Source organism: Idiotropiscis lumnitzeri, chromosome 4 (genome assembly GCF_059441095.1).
Source record: "Idiotropiscis lumnitzeri isolate Australia: NSW breed Sydney's pygmy pipehorse chromosome 4, RoL_Ilum_1.0, whole genome shotgun sequence".
NCBI classification, from domain to species: Eukaryota; Metazoa; Chordata; class Actinopteri; order Syngnathiformes; family Syngnathidae; genus Idiotropiscis; species Idiotropiscis lumnitzeri.
The window spans coordinates 28,897,775-28,919,333 of record NC_142394.1 but is presented as its reverse complement, the minus strand read 5'-3'; the positions used below and the strand labels follow the sequence as shown (position 1 = coordinate 28,919,333).

The 21,559-nt window shown below is 44.8% G+C and overlaps 3 protein-coding genes and 1 long non-coding RNA gene across 6 annotated transcripts; all 4 read left to right on the top strand.

Moving 5' to 3' along the window:
* Positions 1 to 1,966: 1,966 nt before the first annotated feature.
* snx15 (sorting nexin 15) lies at positions 1,967 to 6,236 on the top strand. Its single transcript, XM_088294055.1, has 7 exons — positions 1,967 to 2,160; positions 2,509 to 2,671; positions 2,856 to 2,971; positions 3,534 to 3,795; positions 4,029 to 4,190; positions 4,283 to 4,477; positions 5,874 to 6,236. Exons 1-7 carry the CDS (start codon positions 2,065 to 2,067, stop codon positions 5,987 to 5,989), a joined length of 1,110 nt encoding a protein of 369 aa, XP_088150181.1. The 5' UTR covers positions 1,967 to 2,064; the 3' UTR covers positions 5,990 to 6,236.
* Positions 6,237 to 9,393: 3,157 nt separating this feature from the next.
* Positions 9,394 to 16,188, top strand: prox3 (prospero homeobox 3). Its single transcript, XM_088294755.1, has 6 exons — positions 9,394 to 10,155; positions 12,003 to 13,496; positions 14,207 to 14,313; positions 14,624 to 14,736; positions 14,869 to 14,974; positions 15,078 to 16,188. Coding segments are annotated over exons 1-6 (1,995 nt in total). The 5' UTR covers positions 9,394 to 10,154; the 3' UTR covers positions 15,252 to 16,188.
* Positions 16,189 to 16,630: 442 nt separating this feature from the next.
* On the top strand, positions 16,631 to 19,535 carry tmem179ba (transmembrane protein 179Ba). Of its 3 annotated transcripts, none has more exons than XM_088294758.1 (6): positions 16,631 to 16,737; positions 17,515 to 17,641; positions 18,674 to 18,870; positions 18,947 to 19,084; positions 19,156 to 19,234; positions 19,312 to 19,535. In XM_088294758.1, the coding sequence occupies exons 1-6, from the start codon at positions 16,646 to 16,648 to the stop codon at positions 19,501 to 19,503; spliced, it is 825 nt and encodes a 274-aa protein (XP_088150884.1). In that variant the 5' UTR covers positions 16,631 to 16,645; the 3' UTR covers positions 19,504 to 19,535. The 3 variants fall into 3 exon arrangements, with proteins under 3 accessions (XP_088150884.1, XP_088150883.1, XP_088150885.1); XM_088294757.1 differs by having other exon boundaries at positions 16,633 to 16,737; positions 17,488 to 17,641; XM_088294759.1 differs by having other exon boundaries at positions 16,650 to 16,753.
* Positions 19,536 to 20,243: 708 nt separating this feature from the next.
* On the top strand, positions 20,244 to 21,534 carry LOC148339070 (uncharacterized). The gene is made up of 2 exons (XR_015842918.1): positions 20,244 to 20,511; positions 21,223 to 21,534. It is a non-coding gene; the product is annotated as an uncharacterized LOC148339070 (long non-coding RNA).
* Positions 21,535 to 21,559: the final 25 nt, after the last annotated feature.

The window sequence follows — 21,559 nt, the reverse complement described above, 5'->3', positions numbered from 1 at the left end:
GCTTGTGGGATGAACGAAATGTGCTGTAGATGTTTGGAGTTTGTTTAGATTTTGTAGGATCAAACAAAGGTATAAGAGCAGTCATTAAATTGAAATGTGATTTTACATTCATTTCAAGCCATTACTCAATAAATATGTTACAAGTTTCACAAAAAAATTGTAGTTTGAAAATGTGATAATTAATTACGGATATATTTAGCGATATATATATATACTTGTGAGGCGTTGGTTGACCGATTAGTACTTTGCTACGTTGCATTGATGATTAAACGCTATCTATGATGAATAAAGTTCTTGTTACCACATAGTTCTTTGGAACATTTGGACACTTCACACCGCCGGTCCAAAGGTGCCGCCGGTAAGTCAGTGGCGCTCCCCTACAGAGTGGAGATCTTTAAGCTTTATTACACATAAATCAACAGGAACGTGATGTGACTGATGTCGTATCAAAAGTAGCATCAAACGCATGTGACTTGGACATGACCCTGCCAGGCGAAGCCAAACGCACACGCCACCTGTTGCTGTTTTTAACTGTCCACCCAGTTTGCGTGCGCTTGGCTGCGTTTCTGTAACAGAGATGCGTACCTAGCACATGTACGCCGGCCTCGGTGTGCAACTCGCTTTTCAGTCTCATCATCATCTTTGTTGGAAAACAAGATACCCCGAAGAGAAGTATGCACTGAATGAAGGCAAACGTCACATTTCTTTTCAGCAGAAAGAATCATATCAATGACGCAAACAACAAGAATAAACTTTGAAAGGCTATTTCAAGAGTGTGCCTGTGTACTAAGCAAGTACGAAGGGCCAGGCGGATGCACGTGAGCATACACATGCAGGGCCTCACTCGAAATTCCTGTCTGAATCCCTCTGAGGGAGTTTATTTTGCCTGCACAAGTTGGACGTTCTCACACGCCCCCCCCCCCAAAAGCATCACAAACACATAACCGGTTTGGACTGGCCTCCCTTTTGAGGGCTGTGCCGTGTATCCAAGCCAATTGTTACAGATCACTCTGCAGCACAGTTGAACTTTCGTTGCAACGTGGCCTGCATTCCAATTCCAGGAAAGACCATGTACAGACGTTTATGGCATCAAACGGAGAAAGCCAAAGGGTTGTTATGTCATTTTACTGCTTTATGGCCTTTCACTGGGCGATAAACAACCGTTAGTGACTACATGTACGCAAATGCATATATATAGAGACTAACGGTACCGTTCTGTGGTCAGAGCAGAGTGGCGCAGCGGAAGCGTGCTGGGCCCATAACCCAGAGGTCGATGGATCGAAACCATCCTCTGCTAGGGACAATTTATTTTTTTCTTTCGTCGATAATAAATCAAAATCGTTGCGGCGCTTTTTTATATCTGTTTTCTGCTTGATCAATCATTAACGCCCATTCGTGACGGAAACGATGCATTCACAGACGTTGACTTCCCCAGTATGTTTGTTGTTGCTGCCTTTGTTCTGTTGTGTAAGACAGGATGGGGGGGGGGGGGCGGCAAACGGTCTTCTTTTTCGTGTTTTGAAAAAATAAATGCAGCTTTTAATGTATTGTTTGTGCAGAAAGAAACGTGACTAAGTACTTCAGTATTAGTGAATGAGAGTTTGAGAAGCACTTTATATTGTTGCTTTGAGCGCCCCCTGGTATTTTTTTAGCTCTAGTGTAATCAAGTGAGTTTGGTGATTACGATTTTAATATTATATGTATTGTATCTATATGTAACACAAAATCAAATAGATACATTAAGTGCAGTCCAGGGATTACATAAAAGACAACGTCGATGCCATTTTGAGCTAATAAATTGCTACTAATATCATTTTATATGATTATATTTTGTATTTCTTAAATGTAGTTCATATTTGCAAGGGGAATATATATTCAAATTGCAAACATACAATTAAAGAGAACGAGAATAGGACATCGTTCTTCAAGTTGAACGTCATCGTGCACGTCATCACGCACGCTTGTACGGAAGCGAAACCAGGAAGTCAGTTTGGAGGTGGTGGAGGAGCGGGCGCTCTCCGTCCGAACGCGTTGTTATGATTTTATTTTTCACCAAGATCGAACATGTCACGAAAAGACGAAGAGTTTTATCGCTTTTTTAGCGTCACTGACGTACGCACGCACGAGAAAGGACACACGGAGTACAAAGTGATTGGAAGGGTCAGTTACGTTCAGCGTCAAAACTACTTTGTCATGACTCGATCACAATAATGCCATATTATCTGTTTACACAACGATTGTCTTGATCTCATTCTGTCCTGATTTAGTTTGTTGTATTTAATAAGTTATATTGTAATTATTTTTTGATGATTAAATTAAGATTGTTTTGACATGCAAAGAGTCACATGAGTCACGTGAGTGCAAAGAATTCAGACACAATCAAAGGGGCTCATTTGTCCATCGCTTAACAGGCCTGAAGGTGGCCTTGATCTTCCTTGGAAAATCAAACCTTGTGACCCTGCTCAGAAGTGATATGTTCATACTCAACATGGATTTGTTTCCCTTTAGTTTGTGTCCAAGCCTTGCCCGGAGGACGTGAAGGAGGTGGTCGTGTGGACAAGGTACTCAGAACTGAAGAAGCTCCACACCGAGCTGGCCAACACGCACAGGAACATGTTCCGAATAGATGAGGAATTCCCGCCGTTTCCGCCAGCTCAACTCTTTGGCAGAGGTGGGCATGTCAGTCAACTTTGCCGGTTTCTCATTCGTCAGTCGCCGGGCAATGCGTTCCTCATTATTTCAAGTCCAAATCCAAATCTGTCCTCGTCGGTCCGTCATCGTTAATGTCAACCTCGCTACTGTCATCGCTAAATTACAGTTCGTCACCACTATTAAAATTACATTTGTGTTTGTAGGAAGGTTCGATGAGGCTGTGATTGAGGAGAGGAGGAAGGCTGCGGAAGACATGCTCGTCTTCTCGATGAGCATACCTGCATTGTACAACAGTCCACAGCTCATAGACTTCTTCAGGGTAATGAGTTGATGTGGAACATGTGCACACAAAGCCACTCCATACCCCTCCTATGGCAGTGAACTCTACTCACTGCAGAACAAGCTGCAGTTTGGTAAATATGGAACTATTCCTTAAAAAGAGGCTTCCGGCTTTTTAATGTCACTCCCAGTGGAAGCTCTGTCAAATTACACATAAAACAAAATTGCTAACTAATGCTAAATAGCGTCCATGTTGCGGTGCTATAACCGATTAAGCAACAGATTGAACACAGCCAAGCAACACATGTAGACAGACAATACAAGAGCACTGCATCATATATTCTTTATCCTCTGCAAAATACAACCAATATTAGTTCTGTATTGAAGAGCTGAGAGGAGTTGATATGTCTCAATAAAATAAATACACTTTGTTTAAAAGAAAACAATGTTATTACAATTTTAGTATGTCCTAACTATGTGACCGCAATAAGTTAATTACAACGCGCCCGGGTAGTGTTCCAAAAGTAATTTGAATTTGAGGGATTAGAGAGTAGGTGATGAGTGACTGACTGCAAACACAGCCTCTATTTTGTCTTCCTCAGGATGGAGATGTCACAAGGCCACAGGAGCCCTGCCCCGACTCCACCGATCTGCCCCCTCCTCTCATCCCCCTCCCAAAGAGGAGAACCTCGGACTGCGAGTCAGCAGAGGAGGAGGTGGGCAGGGAGGCCCCCATTTTGCCCCAGGACCTGGGCAACAACCTCGGGATTAATTTGGGAAAGCCGGAAGTGGCTACTGAGGCCTCTAGCGAGACGGGTGAAGGGGGAGGAGACGCTTGTGTGGATGCCGAGCTGGATGAGAGAGGTGTGTTTCATCGTTTGTGCTGCCGCTATGTTGCAGACTTCTAAGCGATTGTATTTAATTTTTTTTTTTATGGGTTTCACAGTATACGGTGATGGTGGTATTGTTGTAGGCTTTGTATGTGTTGCTGCGCCGCGTGTGTTCGAGTAGCAGTTGACAGTTTACAATTACTGTAATATCAATGCCCGATTAATGGGTCATGCTGTATTTAATAAACTCTTCTCTACCACCTCTAGCCACGTCTCCAGCCAGAACGCACACATCACAAAGGTCTCAGGAGGAGGCTGAGTCACTTGTGGATGCAGCGGCGGAAATTTGCGCCTCACCACCAAAGGAAGATGTCTGGCCGGTGCTGTCTGACAACGACCTGGCTGTCTTCGATCCGTGTTATCAACAAGGTGAACACACGTCAAGCCGAAAATTGAAATGAGAGAAATCTGGCAGTGACGCCCAAGAGTTTTTTTCTCACTCATTTCTCCATCCGTCACAGACAGATGCAAATCCCGTGGCGACCATTCCGAGTTGTTTTCGTTGCCAATAAGCAATCTGGCAGACGAGGCGACGTATTTGAACCGAGCGGGCGCCGAGCTGACTTGTGCTATTGCGAAGGAGGCGGAGGGAGACATGAGTGCCGCCCTTTCTGGTTACAGGACGGTGGTGGACATACTCATCAGTGGAGTGAAGGGTGAGAGAAAAGTATGAAATGCGGCTAGCATGCTAGCATGTCTGCCTTATAGTTGTGAGATTGGTGGTTCCAATCTCGTCTCTGGCCTTCCTAAGTGCAGTTTCCATGGATCCAAAAACATGCATGTTCGTGTGATTGATAGGTGTGAATGATTGTTTTACAACAGTAGTAAATTAAATAACGTGAAATGCCGTCAATGGGAATCTAACCAAGAGTGCCGTCGATGTCAATTGCTGTTAACTACGTTTATCTTTTGGGACTGGGACAACTCTGGTTTGATCTGTTAGATAGGAAAGTAAAAAACAAAACAAAAAAAACAATGGCCAGCAGATAGCAGCACTGTCTTTTGAATGAGATCACATGTATCAAAACATGGACCTCTGGATATTCGATCAGTGTTTTTTTATTTATTTATTTTTTTTTATTATCAATGACTAATTAAATGTATGCATGAAAACTAGACATAACATTTACTGTTTATTGAACGTGATCAGTATTGAAGCTAATCTAGTTGTGGTCCAGATGATCATGTTATAGTCTCTTAGTACCCTCTACTGTTGAAAATGTTGTACTGCAGCTCAGCTGTGCATTGCATACAAAAAGCGGATCAAATAAAGAATTAGATGGAAGTGCAGTCGTTGATGTTGCGCAGTGCATGTCATATCACAGTAATGTCTGACCATACCTAAATGCGTCTGAAGCCAAGGTTCCACTCTATTTGTTTTCCGCTAAATTGATTTGGTTCTGCAAGAGAACTTCACAGACGAACAGAATGAAGCGTGTAGTCTCATGCTGTGATGGTTTATCTTTGGCGGCTTTTGTGGGAAACCGCATTTGGTTTAGCCCTTTGAAATATGCCGTCATGAACACCCCCCACTTTTTTTGGCTTCAGACTGGCTCCCAGTCTGCTTTAAAATAGATTGGAAAAATCTGCTACTGGTCTACGAATCACACAACAGTTTGGGTCCTGAATACATTAAGGAAGTACTAAGCGAATTTAAACCCACGCGGGCTCTGAAGTCTGCAGACCTCAGGTCAATTAGTGGTGGTCGGAGTTCAAAGTAGACATGGTGAAGCAGCATTTAGTTGTTGCGCCACACACAAATGGACTAAGTTGCAGTGTGATGTCAACCTCAAGTGCACAAAGTTTTTGTTTAACGTCTTTTAGGCATTTAATAAAACACACTGTATGATCTTTTTGTTTGTTTCTTATGGCTTTAAAATGTCTTTAAATTTTTTGTTAGTAAATGCGTTTGAATGTCTGTTAGGTTTCTTGTGAAACACATTGAGTGGTCTTGTGTATGAAATGCGCTATAGAAATTAGTTTAATTTCCTTGCCTTGAGTGGCAAACGTGATTTGGGATTCTCCTCTCAACTGTCAATTCTTTTTTGCCAGACGATCCGAATCCAGCGCAAAAGGAAGCCGTCGTTCGAAGGATTGCTCAATATCTGGAACACGCCGAGAAGCTGCTGGAAGGACACACCTCGCCCGCACATGAACAGGACCCGTAAGGAACATACATTGTTTTGAGAAAAAAAAAATTATATATATATATTGTGTGTGTGTGAGAAAAAAACTATACAATAATAATCGACTAAATTCTCAGGACTGACCTTTTAAAAACACTTTCATGGTGGGCACTGGCTAATTTGGACCAAAATGTTCCCAAATACCACATAAACATTTTGAATGTGCACACTAACTCTCCAGACTCCTTTTGACCGTCTTTTCTTGTTGTATGAAGTAATTTGCACTGTTTTCTTAATAAACACTGTTTGGAATTACATCACAAAGTGTTTCTTTTCAGATTGAGATTTACAAGGTGAAGTTAGCAAGTGGGAAGCCAAAAAAAAAAAAAAGGTTTTGAGAGAGCGTGAGGAAGCAGAGGGAGCATATCAGCGGCATGCAGCCTCCCCGGAGAGGAGCGAGGGATGATGGACGAGTGGAAGGAAAGACAGATGGAGAGCTGACAAAAGCAGAGGAAAGCGCGCTCGTGGGTTGGGGGGGGCTAGCGGGAGGTAACGGAGGGGGGGGGGATACGATTAGAGGATAAGCAGAGATCATCCATTTATTGTTGAAGGGATGGAAAAAAAGTGACCCTCCCTCGTCCTCTGCATTTATCCATCCTTTTTTTTCCCCTCCCTGGCACTTTGTTTTGAGCACTGTGGAGAGGACCGAGGGATGAAAGTGGGAGATAACGCCGCTCTACCCTGCCACACATTTCCCTCTACCTCGCTCGCTCTCCGCTCTGCTCCACCTGTGTGGAGCGAGAACGTGGACAAAGACGGAGGGAGGGATGGATGGATGAAATGGAGGAGGAATAACATTAGCATGCTGAGAGTGTCAGCACGCTTTTTTTTCCTCTCTCTCTCTCTCTCTCTCTTACCATCCCCCTTTCCATCCGTGCCTTTTTCTCCTCACTGGTCACTGCAATTATACCATCAAAACACTCCAGCCTGAGAGCATAATAGCTTCTCGCCGCACACACGTGTGTGTGTGTATGTTATAGGGGGACACGCGTGTGCATAATTTAACAGCATACATGGCGCATTACCTGTGCATATATGACAGGGGGGGCAGCTGTTAGGTGCAACTTTTCAAGCTAAAAATGGCTTGTCCAACCTTTGAGAGCGCGCACACTCGCAGCCACACGGTGAGAGATCCACTTTCCAATGCGCTTTAAATGAGTTGGGTGTTTATTCACACGCCGAGGAGGCATCGTGACCTACATGGCCTAAAAACGCACACCTTCGCCTGCCTGCCACACTTTGCTTTTTTGTTTTTGTTCAACGCCCCCCCCCCCCACCCCTTCTGCTACTTCCTCTTTCCCTTTCCATCACATGCACGAGCGCCCGTGAGCGTATTCACTGTCTGTGGTTGTTGCTTTTCATTCACCTTGCCCTCAGCTATTTCAGTGTACTTTGGCGTGTGTGTGCGTCTCGCACACGCAATCACACTACTGTGGGGTCTTGAGATACGAGTTGAAGCGAATTGTTTGCCTTAAATTGTGAGCAAAAATGAATAAATGTAAGCGTTGTCATGGTGACAGCAAACTGACTGCACAACAAGCAGCAGCTTGGCAGACGGTAAATAATTATTCAAAAAAGATGTTTATTGCGACCACCACTTGTCCAGCCAACAATTAGATGTTCTGCTTTTCGTAACGAGGGTCGCGGGGGTGCTGGAGCCTATCTTTGGGCAGTAGGCGGGGTACACCCTGAACTGGTTGCCAGCCCATCGCAGGGCACACAAAGACGAACAATCCAACCGCGCTCACACCTAGGGGCAATTCAGATTGTCCAATCAACATGCCATGAATGTTTTTGGAATGTGGGAGGAAACCGGAGTACCCGGAGAAAACCCACACGGGCACAGGGAGAACATGCAAACTCCACACAGAAAAGCCGGAGCCGGAATCTAACCCTGCACCTCTGCATTGTGAGACTATCATGCAAACCGCTCATTCACCGTGTCAAAGATAATTGTATGAAAAAAAGCTTCACCATTGATCTGCTAGCTTACTGCTAACACAAATGGGAACCACCATAGGCAGGCTAACACGTTGCAGCTGTGTGAAACAAACAGTGCAGCAACGCTTATAGACAGACAATAGAAGATATCTCACGCGCATATTCTGTAAAGCCAATATTCCTGCGGCTTACTGCATGAAATGAAGCAAAACGTGTGGCAAAAACGTGTTAATTCTTTACATCATATTTAATTCTGCCATTAACTCAGTCAATCCATAAAACATACATATACCTTTCCAAACACGTAGTGCCCGCCTCCCAAAGACGTATTTACACGTCTTTTTTTTTTTAAGACTTAGCGCCGTGTTTTTATAGCATTAGAACACAATATTCTGTTGGCCATGCAAAATCAGTCAAAATCCAGAAAAACGCTGGGATTGAGGGGTTTCCTCTAGTGAAAACAGCTGGCAATAAATGAGTTAATGTATATTTTTATTAATATTGTACAGTGCTATTTGTTTGAAATGATTACAATGAGTTTTGTTTTTGTTTTTTCGTGGGGGACTGGAACAGATGAATGGCATTTGCCGTCTTTTCAAAGGCAAAAGATGACATGAGCATTTTGAGTTAAGAGTGTGGTCATGGAAGAAATTAAACTTGTATCTTGAGGCACCCCAGTCATTTGTATCCGTTTTTTTTCTGCATGACATTGGCCTCTCCTCATGTGGAAGCTTGGACAGAAACGCAAGCAACCGGTCAATAAACTCGACGAGTGGCATTAAGCCACACGGAAATAATGCGAGGTAATGTGAGGGGCTCAGCAGCAGAAACAAGGCGCCGTGTGCGTGCATGTGCGCGTGCACGTGTGGGTCATCCATCATGCATGTGGCACAATGCATATGGCCAAAAGTCCAGGCAGGTTGCAACCACAGAAGCACGCATCGTGGATGACTTTAAATAAACATGAAAAATGAGCTTTTTCCTGTTTTCTTGCCATTTGGTGCCCCCCGCCCCCTCATGTTTCCATCAACCCCATCGCACTCCCCCTGTAAGTAAATCAATGCACATACACTTTATGCCATCTATTGATGCTTTTATGCCCCCCTCCCCCCCTTCACAAATTGTTGTTCTACTGTACCTCTCGCATCCTTTGATGCTGTATTTCTAAAGTGGCTGCATGTGCGCGCGGATGGATGAGAGAGGGATCGTGTTTGAGTCGTTTACATAATCGGAGACCTGAGAGAAATGACGCACAATTTTAAGCTTCAGGCTGCACTTTTCTGTGAACCATATGAGCTTTTTAGGGGACTGTTTTAGCCATCAATTGCATTCTCTCTCTCTCACACACACACGCATGCGGGCATGCGGGCTGACAGTGCACGGTCCTTTGTTATTTAGATCAGATGCAGCCATCATTGACCTTGTTATCTCCTGCCATTCCCCCTCTGCATGTTTTATTTTTTTAAATGATTCCTATTAATATTAATTGACTGCCAGCTTCCATAGCAGCCTCATCCCCATCCTCATCTCTCCACTCCTCCCCACCAAAAGCCGCGTCCATCTTTTGTTCGCCAGCCTTGTGACAACGGAGGGCTTTCGATGAGTTGCCTAACAGAAACAGGAGATGCGAATGTCAAGGGCAATGACGACATGAATCAGTGGAAGAGAGAAAATGAAGTAGGACTGGAAAAAAAAAAAACCTCAAGAACTCCAAACTTGCTATTTTGAGTAACTTCCTGTACTTTTAAGTACGAGAGTTGAATCAGCACCAGATTGTCGTTTGCATGCTTCTACTTGAGCATTGCCATCTCGTATTGTTTTGTGCATAGTTGGTGAGGCCAACATGGGCGGGGCCGAGTCATCAAGTGGACATCATCAGCAGCACAGCAGCATTCGAGCATGATGACACACCGTGCCAGCCGGGTACACATTTGCGTTGCTGTGGGAGGGGAAGAAGTGGATCACTAGTGGGGGCGGTTGAATAATACAAAACAACACGGCCGGAGAGCTGTGGACTCACATGTGCGAGCACCCCCCCCCCCCTCCCCTCCACTCCCCCCTTTTTTTCTACCACCACCACCACCACCATCAGCACCATCATCGCGGGTGCCATCTGAGGACAGTCGACCGAGGAAGAGCGCACGTCAGCGGACACCTGAGTGGAAAGCCTTGGTGAGAGCTCGCCGGAGCTCTGCTGCTGTCAGACAGTAAGCTTTTTTTTATTTTATCATTTGCAAATTGCGCATTCAGAAATAAGCATTGAAAAAAAAAAAAAAAAATTCACAATGCGACATCATCTGTTCCACTGACATTTAGCTGGCACACGCACACGCACACACCCACACACACACACACACACACGTGTAACCCTTGCACAGATGTTGCCAAGTGTTTTTTTTTTTTGTTTGTAGATCACAAATTGTAGTCATGGATGAATGTGAATTTTTACCACACAAACAATGCAAAGTTTGATTTGACGAGATTAGATAAAACAAAGTACAAAAAAAAAAAAATAAAAAAAGGAGTTGTGTGTTTGTTGTCCACATAACCGTGCACTGGATCTTTTTTTCCTTTTTCCTTTCCCATCCATGCATAGTTGAATTATACCCCCCGCTTAAGTCTAATCTAGTGCAACATGGCTTTCATGTCCATTGCTCAGTGTTAATATTTTGGCCAGCTTTGCAGCTGGCTTTAAAAAAGCTAATCTGGCCGGCACATATAAGCGCATTGGCCTGCCTGCCATCTGGGCTGCGTTATAGCGAGGAAAGAGAGGGCATTTGAATAATTGATATTTAGCTATTTATAGGGGGATTATTCTCTTAGCGTTTCACCGGGGGACCCTACATGCTCACTATCAATCCATCCATCCGTCTGTCTGTCCAGCCATCTCTGTGTGCGGTGAGTGTATCCATCTGAAGTGGATTAAGGGTGTTATCAAAGCTAAGTCGGACTAGACTCATCTCACACACACCCGCCCACACGCGTACGCAGTGTTCCGAGTCCATCTCGCTCCCAAAGGGCCATTGACCATTGTTAGCCCTCTCACAAGCCTCTCGTCCTCCACTACCGTGTGAATCATCCTGTCTGTGTGCGGGTGTGTGTGATGGTAAACAGTGCTTAACAAGCTGCCTGAACTGATAAGAGGGAGAGGAGCGGGCCGGTGGGGGTACAGAGGAAGGAAAGAGGCGACATTTGGTGATGATGACAAGAGTGAAATGTCACAATTCAACACACACCTGCCTATTCTCCACATATTGTGGGGAAGTAGTCGACTTTACGCGTGTCATACTTTTTGGTTCCACTTCTATTGTATCCCTTTGTTGCATGAACACACAATGACTAGATATTCTTCAAGCTCTTTTTTTTTTTTTTTTTTTTTTTGCTCAAGTCGACTGACAACAAAACTAAAACTTCCTAAAAACAAAACAAATTCCCCGGCTGTGTATTCAAAACAATCATGTAGCTCGTACTTTAAATCCATTATTTTAATGCTAATGCTAAATAGCATCTGTGTTACGGTGCTATAACACAAGCCAGCATTGCACGGAGACTGCAGTCATATGTTAATTATCCTCTGGCAAGAGAGACCGATATTAGTGCCGCACTGATGAGCTGAGAGGAGCTGAGACATCTCGATTGCATATCCGTCTATGCCTTATACTTCTACTATACTATACAGGTGGCGAAGGTGGGCATGCCAAATAGAGCATTACAGTGGCCATTGATTAATGCAAGCGTGATAAAAAACGTTTTGGAGACGCAACTCTAGAATGACACTGATGCCGCCCCACTCTGAACGATTTCGGGTTCGAGGAGTGAAAGTCAGGAAGTTTCACAGCACGCTCCCGTCATCTTTGTTTTGCATAAGGTGGTCATGTCTGCTGTTTTACGTCAGTCTTGCCCTCGTCGTGGCCTTTATGATGAGATCAAACATGTTTGATATTGTCACAAGCTGTTGCGGACGAACAACCAACAGATGAGCTCAAACAAAAGCCGTGAAGAGGAAACAAAAGCTAAATATTCCTCATTTCAACTCTTCCACTCTTTCCCGCAGTGATGGACTCCCCCTCAGCCCTCTTCGATGAATCCAACGCGCAAGTGCGCCCGTTTCCCCCGCCGCTCCTCTCAGCAGAGGTTCTCGGAGGTCTTCCGGGTGGAGCTCGGCCTCCTCTGACCACCTTCAGACCCCTCGGCTTCCCCTTCGTCCAGCAGCACCTCGCCCAGTCCTGCGGAACTCCTCGCGGCACGCCAAGCGCGCACCCGGCGGAGGAGAGGACCGCGGAGCGAGGAGAGCGAGGAGGCCAGGAGGTCTCGTCGACTGACGACGAGGTGAAGAAGCGTGCGGGCGCCCGGTGGGGTCAGGATCTGGCAAGGGTGAAAAGGATGAAGCTGGATGAGAGCGGCACAAGGCGTGGCGAGGGGGGAGGGAGGGAGCTGAGGAGGAGGAGGAGAGTGGAGTTGAAGGAGCAGCTGGAGGAGGCCAGGGAAAGATTGCAAGCCCTGCAGGAGAAAGTGCTGAGGGCCTTCGGGGAGAGCAATGCGGAAGAAGAGGAGGGCAAAGGGAGTGCAAATGGAGGAGACGTGGAGGATGAGGACATAACTGAGCGGATGTTTGATGACGAGGAGGATCTTGAGGGAGGTGCCCTGGAAATCCAGCCCCTCTCTCTTATCAGCCCTTTTTATCGCTTCAAGCAAAGAGAAGAAAAGCAAAAAGACGGAGCGAGCACGGAGCGAGGGCGGGGCCAAGGTGTGATGGAGGGGGTGGGCCTGTGGTTGGACTGGGACGGGGGGATAAAAGACGAGGACGAGGAGGGGGGGCACAAGTTCGCCCAGGCTTTGAAGCTGGAGCTGGGCAGCGCCGTGGCCAGAGTCATCGACCGCGTCCTTTGTCTGTACGCCGACACGTCCGGTCCCGAAGCCGACGTGGGCGGGAGGGAGACGAGAGTGGACGATGAGTTCAGAGGTCAGGAGGAGAGGCCAGGCGGGAATGATGGAGACAGAGAACGACAGCTTCAAACTGTGAGCGCCTTGCCCCCTCATGGCGCCCACAACACGGATTTGGCCTTGCCATTGGTGGCGCACAAGTCACCTGACCTCCACAAGACACGCCCCCTCCTCGGCCCGCCTCTGCCGAGTCTCCCCGACGTTTCTCTGCATCTCCCTCGACCTCCCCTCCTCTTAGCCCCGGCGCCCCCACCCAAGCACCCCTCCTCTGCCCACCCGCCCTCATCCTCCTCTTCTTCCTCCTCTTCCTCGTCCTTCCCTGCACCTCCTCTGGCCCTCCCGCTGCTCCACTACTCCATGCAGCAGCTCTTCTCCCGCTCGCTCCAGCACCCGCAGATGCCCCATCTCCCCCCGTCGTCCCGCAAGGATTTCCTCAACTCCGACCCCTTCCTGGAGTTCCCCACGCACCCCTCCTTTCCCCCGCTGCCCCTGCTCGGGCACCTGGGACCCTCACTCGTGCGCCACGTCCACGGCGGCAGAGAGAGGGGGGTGAGGGGCGGCGGGATGATGGACGGAGGAGAGCTTTATCTGAGCGCGGGAGGAATATCCTTTTGTAGCGAAAACTCAGCATGATTATCTTTTATCCTAATTATGGGCAATTACCGATAACGGTTGTCATATCAGGCCGATACGGACTTATTTTAAGATATTAGATACTCACGGCGGGTGCTGATACCAGCCATCGAAAAAAATGAAAAATACAAAAAAAAAATACAATTTGACATTAAGTAAGTACTCCACGGCAGTAGTTGGCGCTAGACTGCCGCCGTTTGATGAAATTAAATTTTATAGATCAAAAGTAGTACAGGTCACTACTCGGCATCGGTGAATATTCAAAGAGTGAATACTCATATCGATATAAAAAAAATAGATAAATAAATTTTAAAAACGTATATTTTTACAGGTTATAATTTAATTATCGTCTCTCTTAGGTGGAATAAAAACGCACAATGAGCAAGGAGAGCGCCACTGCCACCTACTGGAGCGGATGTGCAATTACACTTTATTGTAGAACGGCGGGAAAAAAGCATGTTCTCCAGGGTCACACGCGCTCCCCTCAGCATGGCAAAACAGGATTGCTCAAATGTAGCCAAACTAATTTGCGATTTGCACTTATTATAAAAAAATAAATAAATTAGCACGACGGATTCTAAAGGCGTCGGGCAGATGAACAACATAAAGATTGTGAAATGGAATTGGACATGATGTGCCTGAATTGAGCAGCTTTTCTCCTTAATCAGCGTCATGTATACACCCAGGAGGGCTTGTCTCCTTGCCACCTGAAGAAAGCCAAACTCATGTTCTTCTACGCTCGCTATCCCAGCTCCAACACGCTCAAGACGTACTTCCCCGATGTCAAGGTGTGTGCGTGCGCAGCAGTTCATTTTATGTCACAGGTGGCAACAGCACTCACACTCTGAACTTAAGTAGACACACGTTGATTGTGTGGAAGTAAGTCTGACATGAGAGCCAGTGTGCGGACAGGGCTTCAGGCTGGCATGGCTGCTTTAGAGCGCCTCGTTGTGGCAACATGAAAAACCTCCAAACATGCAAATCGTATAAGTAGTATTTCGACTGACAGATGCGTTCAGAGAGTTACAGAAACGTTCGGAACAATAAAGAAGTATTCGTACATGATTACTTCTCACCACCGATGTTTTGTCTGTCCAGTTTAACCGTTGCGTGACCTCCCAGATGATTAAATGGTTCAGCAACTTTCGCGAGTTCTTCTACATCCAGATGGAACGTTTTGCGAGGCAGGCTGTCCGTGAGACTCTCACCCGGTGGGTTTGCTTGTTTATTTCATTTTATTCATTTATGATTAAATGTAAACTGTTAAATCCCAAAGCGGGAAATGTTGTGATGCGACGGACATGCATTTCAATGATTATTTTGGGTCCGTGTCTGCGACCTAGGGACGGTGGACCTCGCCTGGGCAGAGAGAGTCAACTGCGAGTGGGCCGGGATACAGAACTTTACCGCATACTCAACATGCACTACAATAAAAGTAACATCTACCAGGTAAATATTTAACTTAGACACTTTAATGTCTCGGAAGGTTGTTTCTAAATGCGATGGGAGAACAACACGATGACTTAATTCACCTTTTTCTTGCTGTTTCCAGGTCCCGGAGCGGTTTATCGAAGTGTCCGAGGTGGCCCTGAGAGAGTTCTACTCAGCCATTTGGACCGGCAGAGACAGCGACCCCTGCTGGAAGAAAGGAATATACAAAATTATCTGTAAGCTTGACAGCGGCGTGCCAGATGCCTTCAGACTGCCTGGTTGTCCAGTCGGCTAATCATAATAAAAACAATTTTGTGGGTACCTTGAGATAAGAGTGAGCTTAGCTCCGAGTTACTTCAAGATACGAGCCACTTTGCAACAAGCAGCAGTTTGGCAGATAGTGAACAACCTTTCCTTTACAAGGCTCGCAGGCATATTACTCCATCTTACTGAGAAGTTGTGACCGTCTTCGTGTATGTTTGTGTTATACTGCCCCCAGGTGGTCAAGGCACGCACACCAGAGTGAGCTGCACAATCGCAGTAAATTAATCACAATGTACAAACTGTTTCGTTCTTAAAATTCTGTTTGATTATGTTTTTGCTATGTGGTTTATAAAGTACAATATTTTATATATGACAAAATTGTTTTTTTTGGAAAGGCTGGAAATGATGTATGGCATTTTTTTCATTTTTGAAACAAGTTAACGTGTATCTCAAGGCACCACATGAACACACAGGCATGGCATAGATGTTTTCATTTGACATTTAAAACCACACAGGTTTCAGACATGCTGTTTACACATGCTTCAGTCCAGTCTCTGTTTTCAATTTGAAGTCTGTTTTTTTTTTGTACGTATATTGTAATTTGCAAGACATTTAGAAATTACCGGTGGACTGTGAGGGAAATTCATAAGAGTGGATTTATATTCAAAATGTCTGTTCACTGGAACAATACATTTAAAATGGTGTCAAATGAAAAACATGACCTGTAATTGTGTTCGGCCTGCAGCTATTACATCGTGGCTCCTCGGTTTGTTTTTGTGAGACTTGATTTGTGACGTATCTTCAGGTGCATGCGTGCTATATTTGCGTTTTGAATTGTAATCTGTTGCTTTATTTCTATTCCAAATGTACAGTGAGCCTATTCTTGAAATCTGTGCCTCATTCAAACACACTCGTGAAATTTGATGTTTAAAAAAAAAGCAGTGAATTAAAAAAAAATGTCAGGCGGGTTACTGTGTCGGACATTTTTTGGATGCTTTTGGACACGAGCGTGCATAATGCCATCCTACCAAAAAAAACCACACATTTCATACAGTGTCAGCAGATCCATTCAAAGCAACACTAATACCATAAACTTCCTTTCTAAATTTGAACATCAAATATGACGAATTTGTGCATGTGTTTTCTCACTCTGACCCTAAAAATGCATTGGAGCAAATTCCCAGATTGGCACATGACAACGCATGTTTGAAATACTATACATTGACTTAATCTCAATTCTCACTACTGTTTGTCGACTTTATCGCAACACTTGAGAGCAGTATGTGACCCAGAACTAATCTTTGTGCATGACAAATTGTGTTCAAGTGTGTCAAGAAAGTCAGTGTGACCAATTGTTCGCATTTTTACACATTTGCACCGGGGGAGGGACGGAAGAAAGATTCAGAGAGAAGTTTGTCTCACTACATGAGCAACATCCGAGCGGTGTCCAGCCAACATAAATTGGAGGAGGACATTTTCCAATTCAACCGGCCCACCAACCTGAATTTGAGGAAAAGGTCAGTGCATTCTTCTGTAAGCATCCAGTCTTCCCAAGTAGTCGTTTTATTCTCGCTCAAAGTCATCTGGGATATTTTCCAGGAAATTAGCCGTTACCCTAGAGAAGATGATGTGGTGAAAAAACAAATAGATGGATGAAAATATAAATTGCAGCTGTGTTTTTCTACCTGTTTGACAGAGACAATTATCTCGTGTTTCGAGAGAAAAATATGTGAATCACTTTCCAGTGGATTACAAGTATCCACATTTGTTGATATGTCCATATTATAGGGGGGGTTAAGAAAAGTTCGAAATTGATCATCTGTAGGACACAACATACGTCTGTTGTAGTACTGAGACTGACCCGTGTTAGCTTGTCTGGCAAACGCTCGGAATGATTAACCCATTATTTACTTCTGAGTCACTATAAGAATTATATTTTATTTACTTATTTTTTTACAGCGGCTTAGTTACAATTTAGTAAGTTTTTCAACAGTATTAGGGCGCAGTCAATAAACGTCATCGCTGTCGCATAATGACGAAGCACGGGATCAACAGCTACGTAAAAAATTAAACAAATAGTTGTTATTTTGTTTTAAGATGTGTGCGTTTTAGAATCTGTTTATTTGGGGTGGGGGGTACACATTAATTAATATTTATTGATTCAACGCTCCCCTTTCCATAAAACCATAGTAGTAAAGGCCAGACAAGTGAATACTTCCGTCAAGCTTTTATTTTGAAGAGGCTTACCGGATATTTCTCCACCTTAGTAACGCTGCTCTCACCCATCGCAACAGAGGAGGAGAAACTGGCCGCTGGGGGTTGATGATGGCGCTCACTGGACTGTTACTGCTGGAGCTGGTGCTGTATGCCAGCTGCTTCGTTTGCGGGATTATCACCGCCGCGTCCCTCACCATCGTCCAGGTGATTTGACACACCGGCCAACACGCCGTTTACTTTAAATGTGCTTCCTCACATCCCCTTCCGGGTAAAAGTTGCCGTGACAGAAAGTTTTTAGAACGCCCCTAAACCCCCACGGTCCACTGTTTGAGTATTTATTTTTACCTGACATCTGAGCATGTTTACTTTTGAAATAAACGGTTATTTTTCATGCTTTTGCGTCATAACAACAGTCATGGGTTCGGATGCAATCATGTGACCACAGGGTCCTCGTGCCCCATTATGCTGGACCGTGCAACGTCCCGGCAGCAGAAAACATTCACATGCTCCGGTTTCTCTGCATCGAATTCAATCACATGAAGGCGCAAAATATTCCCAGAGGAGCTCATTGTGGCATTAATGAACTTAATTTTATATCGCATATTGTAAACAAGTGCTTTGTTAGACGTCATCATGACGTACGTTGCATGTACGTTATATAAAAAAAAAACCACCTGAGGAGATAAATACATTTCAAAATACATTATGACAAAATAGTGTTATAAAGTAAAAATAAAAACAGTACAAATGAGAAAAAGTCAACCAAATGGGGAAGATGACATCACAATAAAAATAAAGGCATGCAATGGAGTGATGCTAAAAAGTGATGTGATGTCATCCAACTATTTCATTAGGAAACCACTAACCACAATCACATTACAAATGCAAAACAGTACTAAATGGACCTTCACAATAAATGAAAATTGAGATCAGTGGTTCCCAACCCTTTTTTCAGTGATTGTACTCCCTTATAAAAATTCTTTGCAGCCAAATCTAAATGAAATTGAATATCCCACTGACAATAAAATTAATTTCATGAACTTGATATATATTTTCCTGAAAAATATAAGTAATGTAATAATTCTTTTGAAAAGATTTTTGCATTGATGCGACTTTTTCAATATATTTTAAACTCTCACGTTAGCCCCCTTGGGGTGCCTTCACATCTGCCCATTTGAGAACCAGTTTTTGATGAAATGCCACGGTTGCTTAATAGGTGTTGACAATCTCTCCCAGGGTAATTTTGGAGGCCTGTGCATGCTCTACGGACTTGTGAGCTACAACGCGACGGAAAGCGTCCTAGAGGTTCAGGCGTCCAGCTCAGCCTCCCTGTGCTACTTCGTGTCGGCCATATCGGTCATGGTGGCTGTGCTGTGCTTCTCGTTGTCCCTTTACTGGTTGTACGCCGTCTGCATCGACGGTGACGTTCGAAGGTAAGATCCTGCGCGGGAAACTCAAGCTCCCAGGCGGGAAACAAAAGTATTTGCACATTTCTGTCTGTGAGCACAGGGAGCACGTGTGGATGAACATGGTGGTGGCCATGTCCGGCGTTTTCCTCTTCTTCCTGCTCATCTCAGGCTGTGTGCTTAAGATCGGACGAGTCACGCTCTGCAACTCTGTGACGCGCGCCGTTCCCAACATCACCAGGTACTCTGCACACTCACATTTTGCTGAGATCTAACAGTTGAATGACATATTTCCATCGGATGCATATGTAGTTGCGAGGAGGCCCAGACTAAGAAATGGGTCAATCCCATCCAAGGAGACAACTTCTACAACAGCCTACAAAAAGCTGAGGTCAGCATTCCGTTCACTCACTGTTACTGTAATGACATCATGGGTGTCTAAAAATCCACTGTCCACTTCCTCTTAAGACGGCCGTGTGGGTCAACTTCTTCTTCTGGCTCCTCATCGGCGTGCTGGTCATCGTTCAGAGGCGCCAGAGCTCGCGGTCAAAGTTGATCACGGGAGGTCTGGGAGGGCCGACTGGCGGGCTATTCGGTGACGCGGGGGTGACGGCCGCAGAGACAGAGCCCTTTTTCAACCGGCCTGCAAAGCCTCAATGACGCGGCGCTTAACATACATGTTTTGTTTTTTTGTATTTACAGTTTATATGCGCTTAATCCCTTACATATTATCTACATAAGTGTCATAATGTATTTAATTAGTCTCACAATTGATGTTTTATACATAATCACTGTAAAATGTCAAATCTAAATTTTTTGACTTTGTTTTATGATTAAATTCTTTACTCACAATGTATTTGCTTATTTTGACCGAAAAACAAGTTATGGGTCGTTCTCTGTCACGCCAAATGAAAAATATTTGTCTCCACCTGGTGGTCAAACAGAAAAACTGCAGTTTAGGGTAGTGTGATTGCAGTTAATGTACTGTTTTTGCTTTGTTGGTTTGAAATCAATTTGTGTTGACTGCCATTTGAGCAAAACATAATGCTGAGTTGAGACGTCGCTTCTGTCTCCAGTGCTGCATTTTTGTTAATACTGCCCCAGGAGGACAAGGCGTGTACACTAGAATGAGCAGCACAGCGTGCGGTGAATTCAACGAGAACATGTGGAAGGTCAAATAAATAGTTGGCCGTTCACTGCAAGTTAAAGACAACTACAAAATGGACACACATTAAAAAAAAAATGGAGCCATGTTGTCGAATCAGCATTCCAAGTGTCATCATGAAGTGGAGCCCCAGCCACAGATCAATGGAAATAGACTTAATAAGCTTACAGCTGCCATCTCACGGCTCCCTTTCGCTCTCTTAAGTGTCTAATCTCTTGGGATTAACTGAGTGTACTCGAGCGCGGAGGTAAAACATGCTCACTCGACGGTGACAGGAAGACGCTATGGGACGAGACGCCGGCAACTGAATGGGGCTTTTTCCATGGCCTAAAAAAAAAAAGCGGTGCGTTTGAGCCCCACTGATTATTCAAATACAGGCCCAGAATTTTGACAGAGGAGACCAAAGAAAAAGAGGCACTCTGGAGCAGACCGAGGAACATCTGGAAGTTGAGTCTGAAAAGACAAGTACCAGGCTTGTTATAGATCTGACTCTGGAATCCATGGTAAGATTTCCCACACTGGAGCAACCGTGTTAGCACAACAAAGCAAGCAAGTTGTTTTTACTTCTATTAAATTGGGGGTTTGGCGGCAATACAAGGGATGACAGTTTTGTAAACCCTTCGTTGAGAATGACGTGGGAAAGCCATTTTTCATCAAATAACGGTTTGTTGCCTTGAAATTTTGAGCTCACTCAACATTTTTTAGTATATACATTTAATATTCAAGTGTCATGGTTTATTATTTTTAATTACATCTAATAAAAAAATACAATACAAAGTACTAAACAAAAAATTTAGTACATGTGACACTTAAAAAAAAGAAGATATAAGTGCAGTCCGTCAACTGGGCTACACAGCAGCACGTCTACGAGCGCTAAACATCTTTAGCTAGTTTCATACAGATCGCTTGAACATTTTGTAATGCCTCCATAACTTTATTGAACAAACATTAACTAAACAAACGCATCATCCGCACATTTAACGAGCAGGCTGGCTAACCTGAGCGAGTGTCGTCAACACGTCACTCACCAGACTAGGCCCCGCCTTTTAAAGCCAAACACATTCAAAGTCACAGACAGTGTATAATTTAATGATGGCAATTCCGTTTAGACGCTTTTCTGTGAAAACATCAATGGCATTTCCCACAATTCTGCCCTCATGTGGACCGTCACCGTGACATTTGAACTATGACAGCCCCCCCACCTCCTTTGCCAGGAAATGTCTCTAGACCAGTTTGACTCGGTGACGGTGAGCGTGGAGTCGCTGCTGCGCGACGCCAAGCGAATGCAGACGCAGTGCCGCGAACGCAGTGAGCAACTGTCGCTGGCCGCCACGCAGCTGCGCGTGGAGTCGGCGGCGCTGAGGCAGCAGTGCGAGGCCTCGCAGCTGGACATGGCGCGCATACGCCGCCAGCTGGATGAGCTGATGGAGACCAAGTTGGCGTTCGAGGCCCGCGAGAGGCAGGCGCGCAAACTCAGCAAACAGCTTTGAGGAGGGAAATAAAAATAAACTCTTTTCCAAAAGAAACGGTGGACCTGTGTTTGATTTTTGA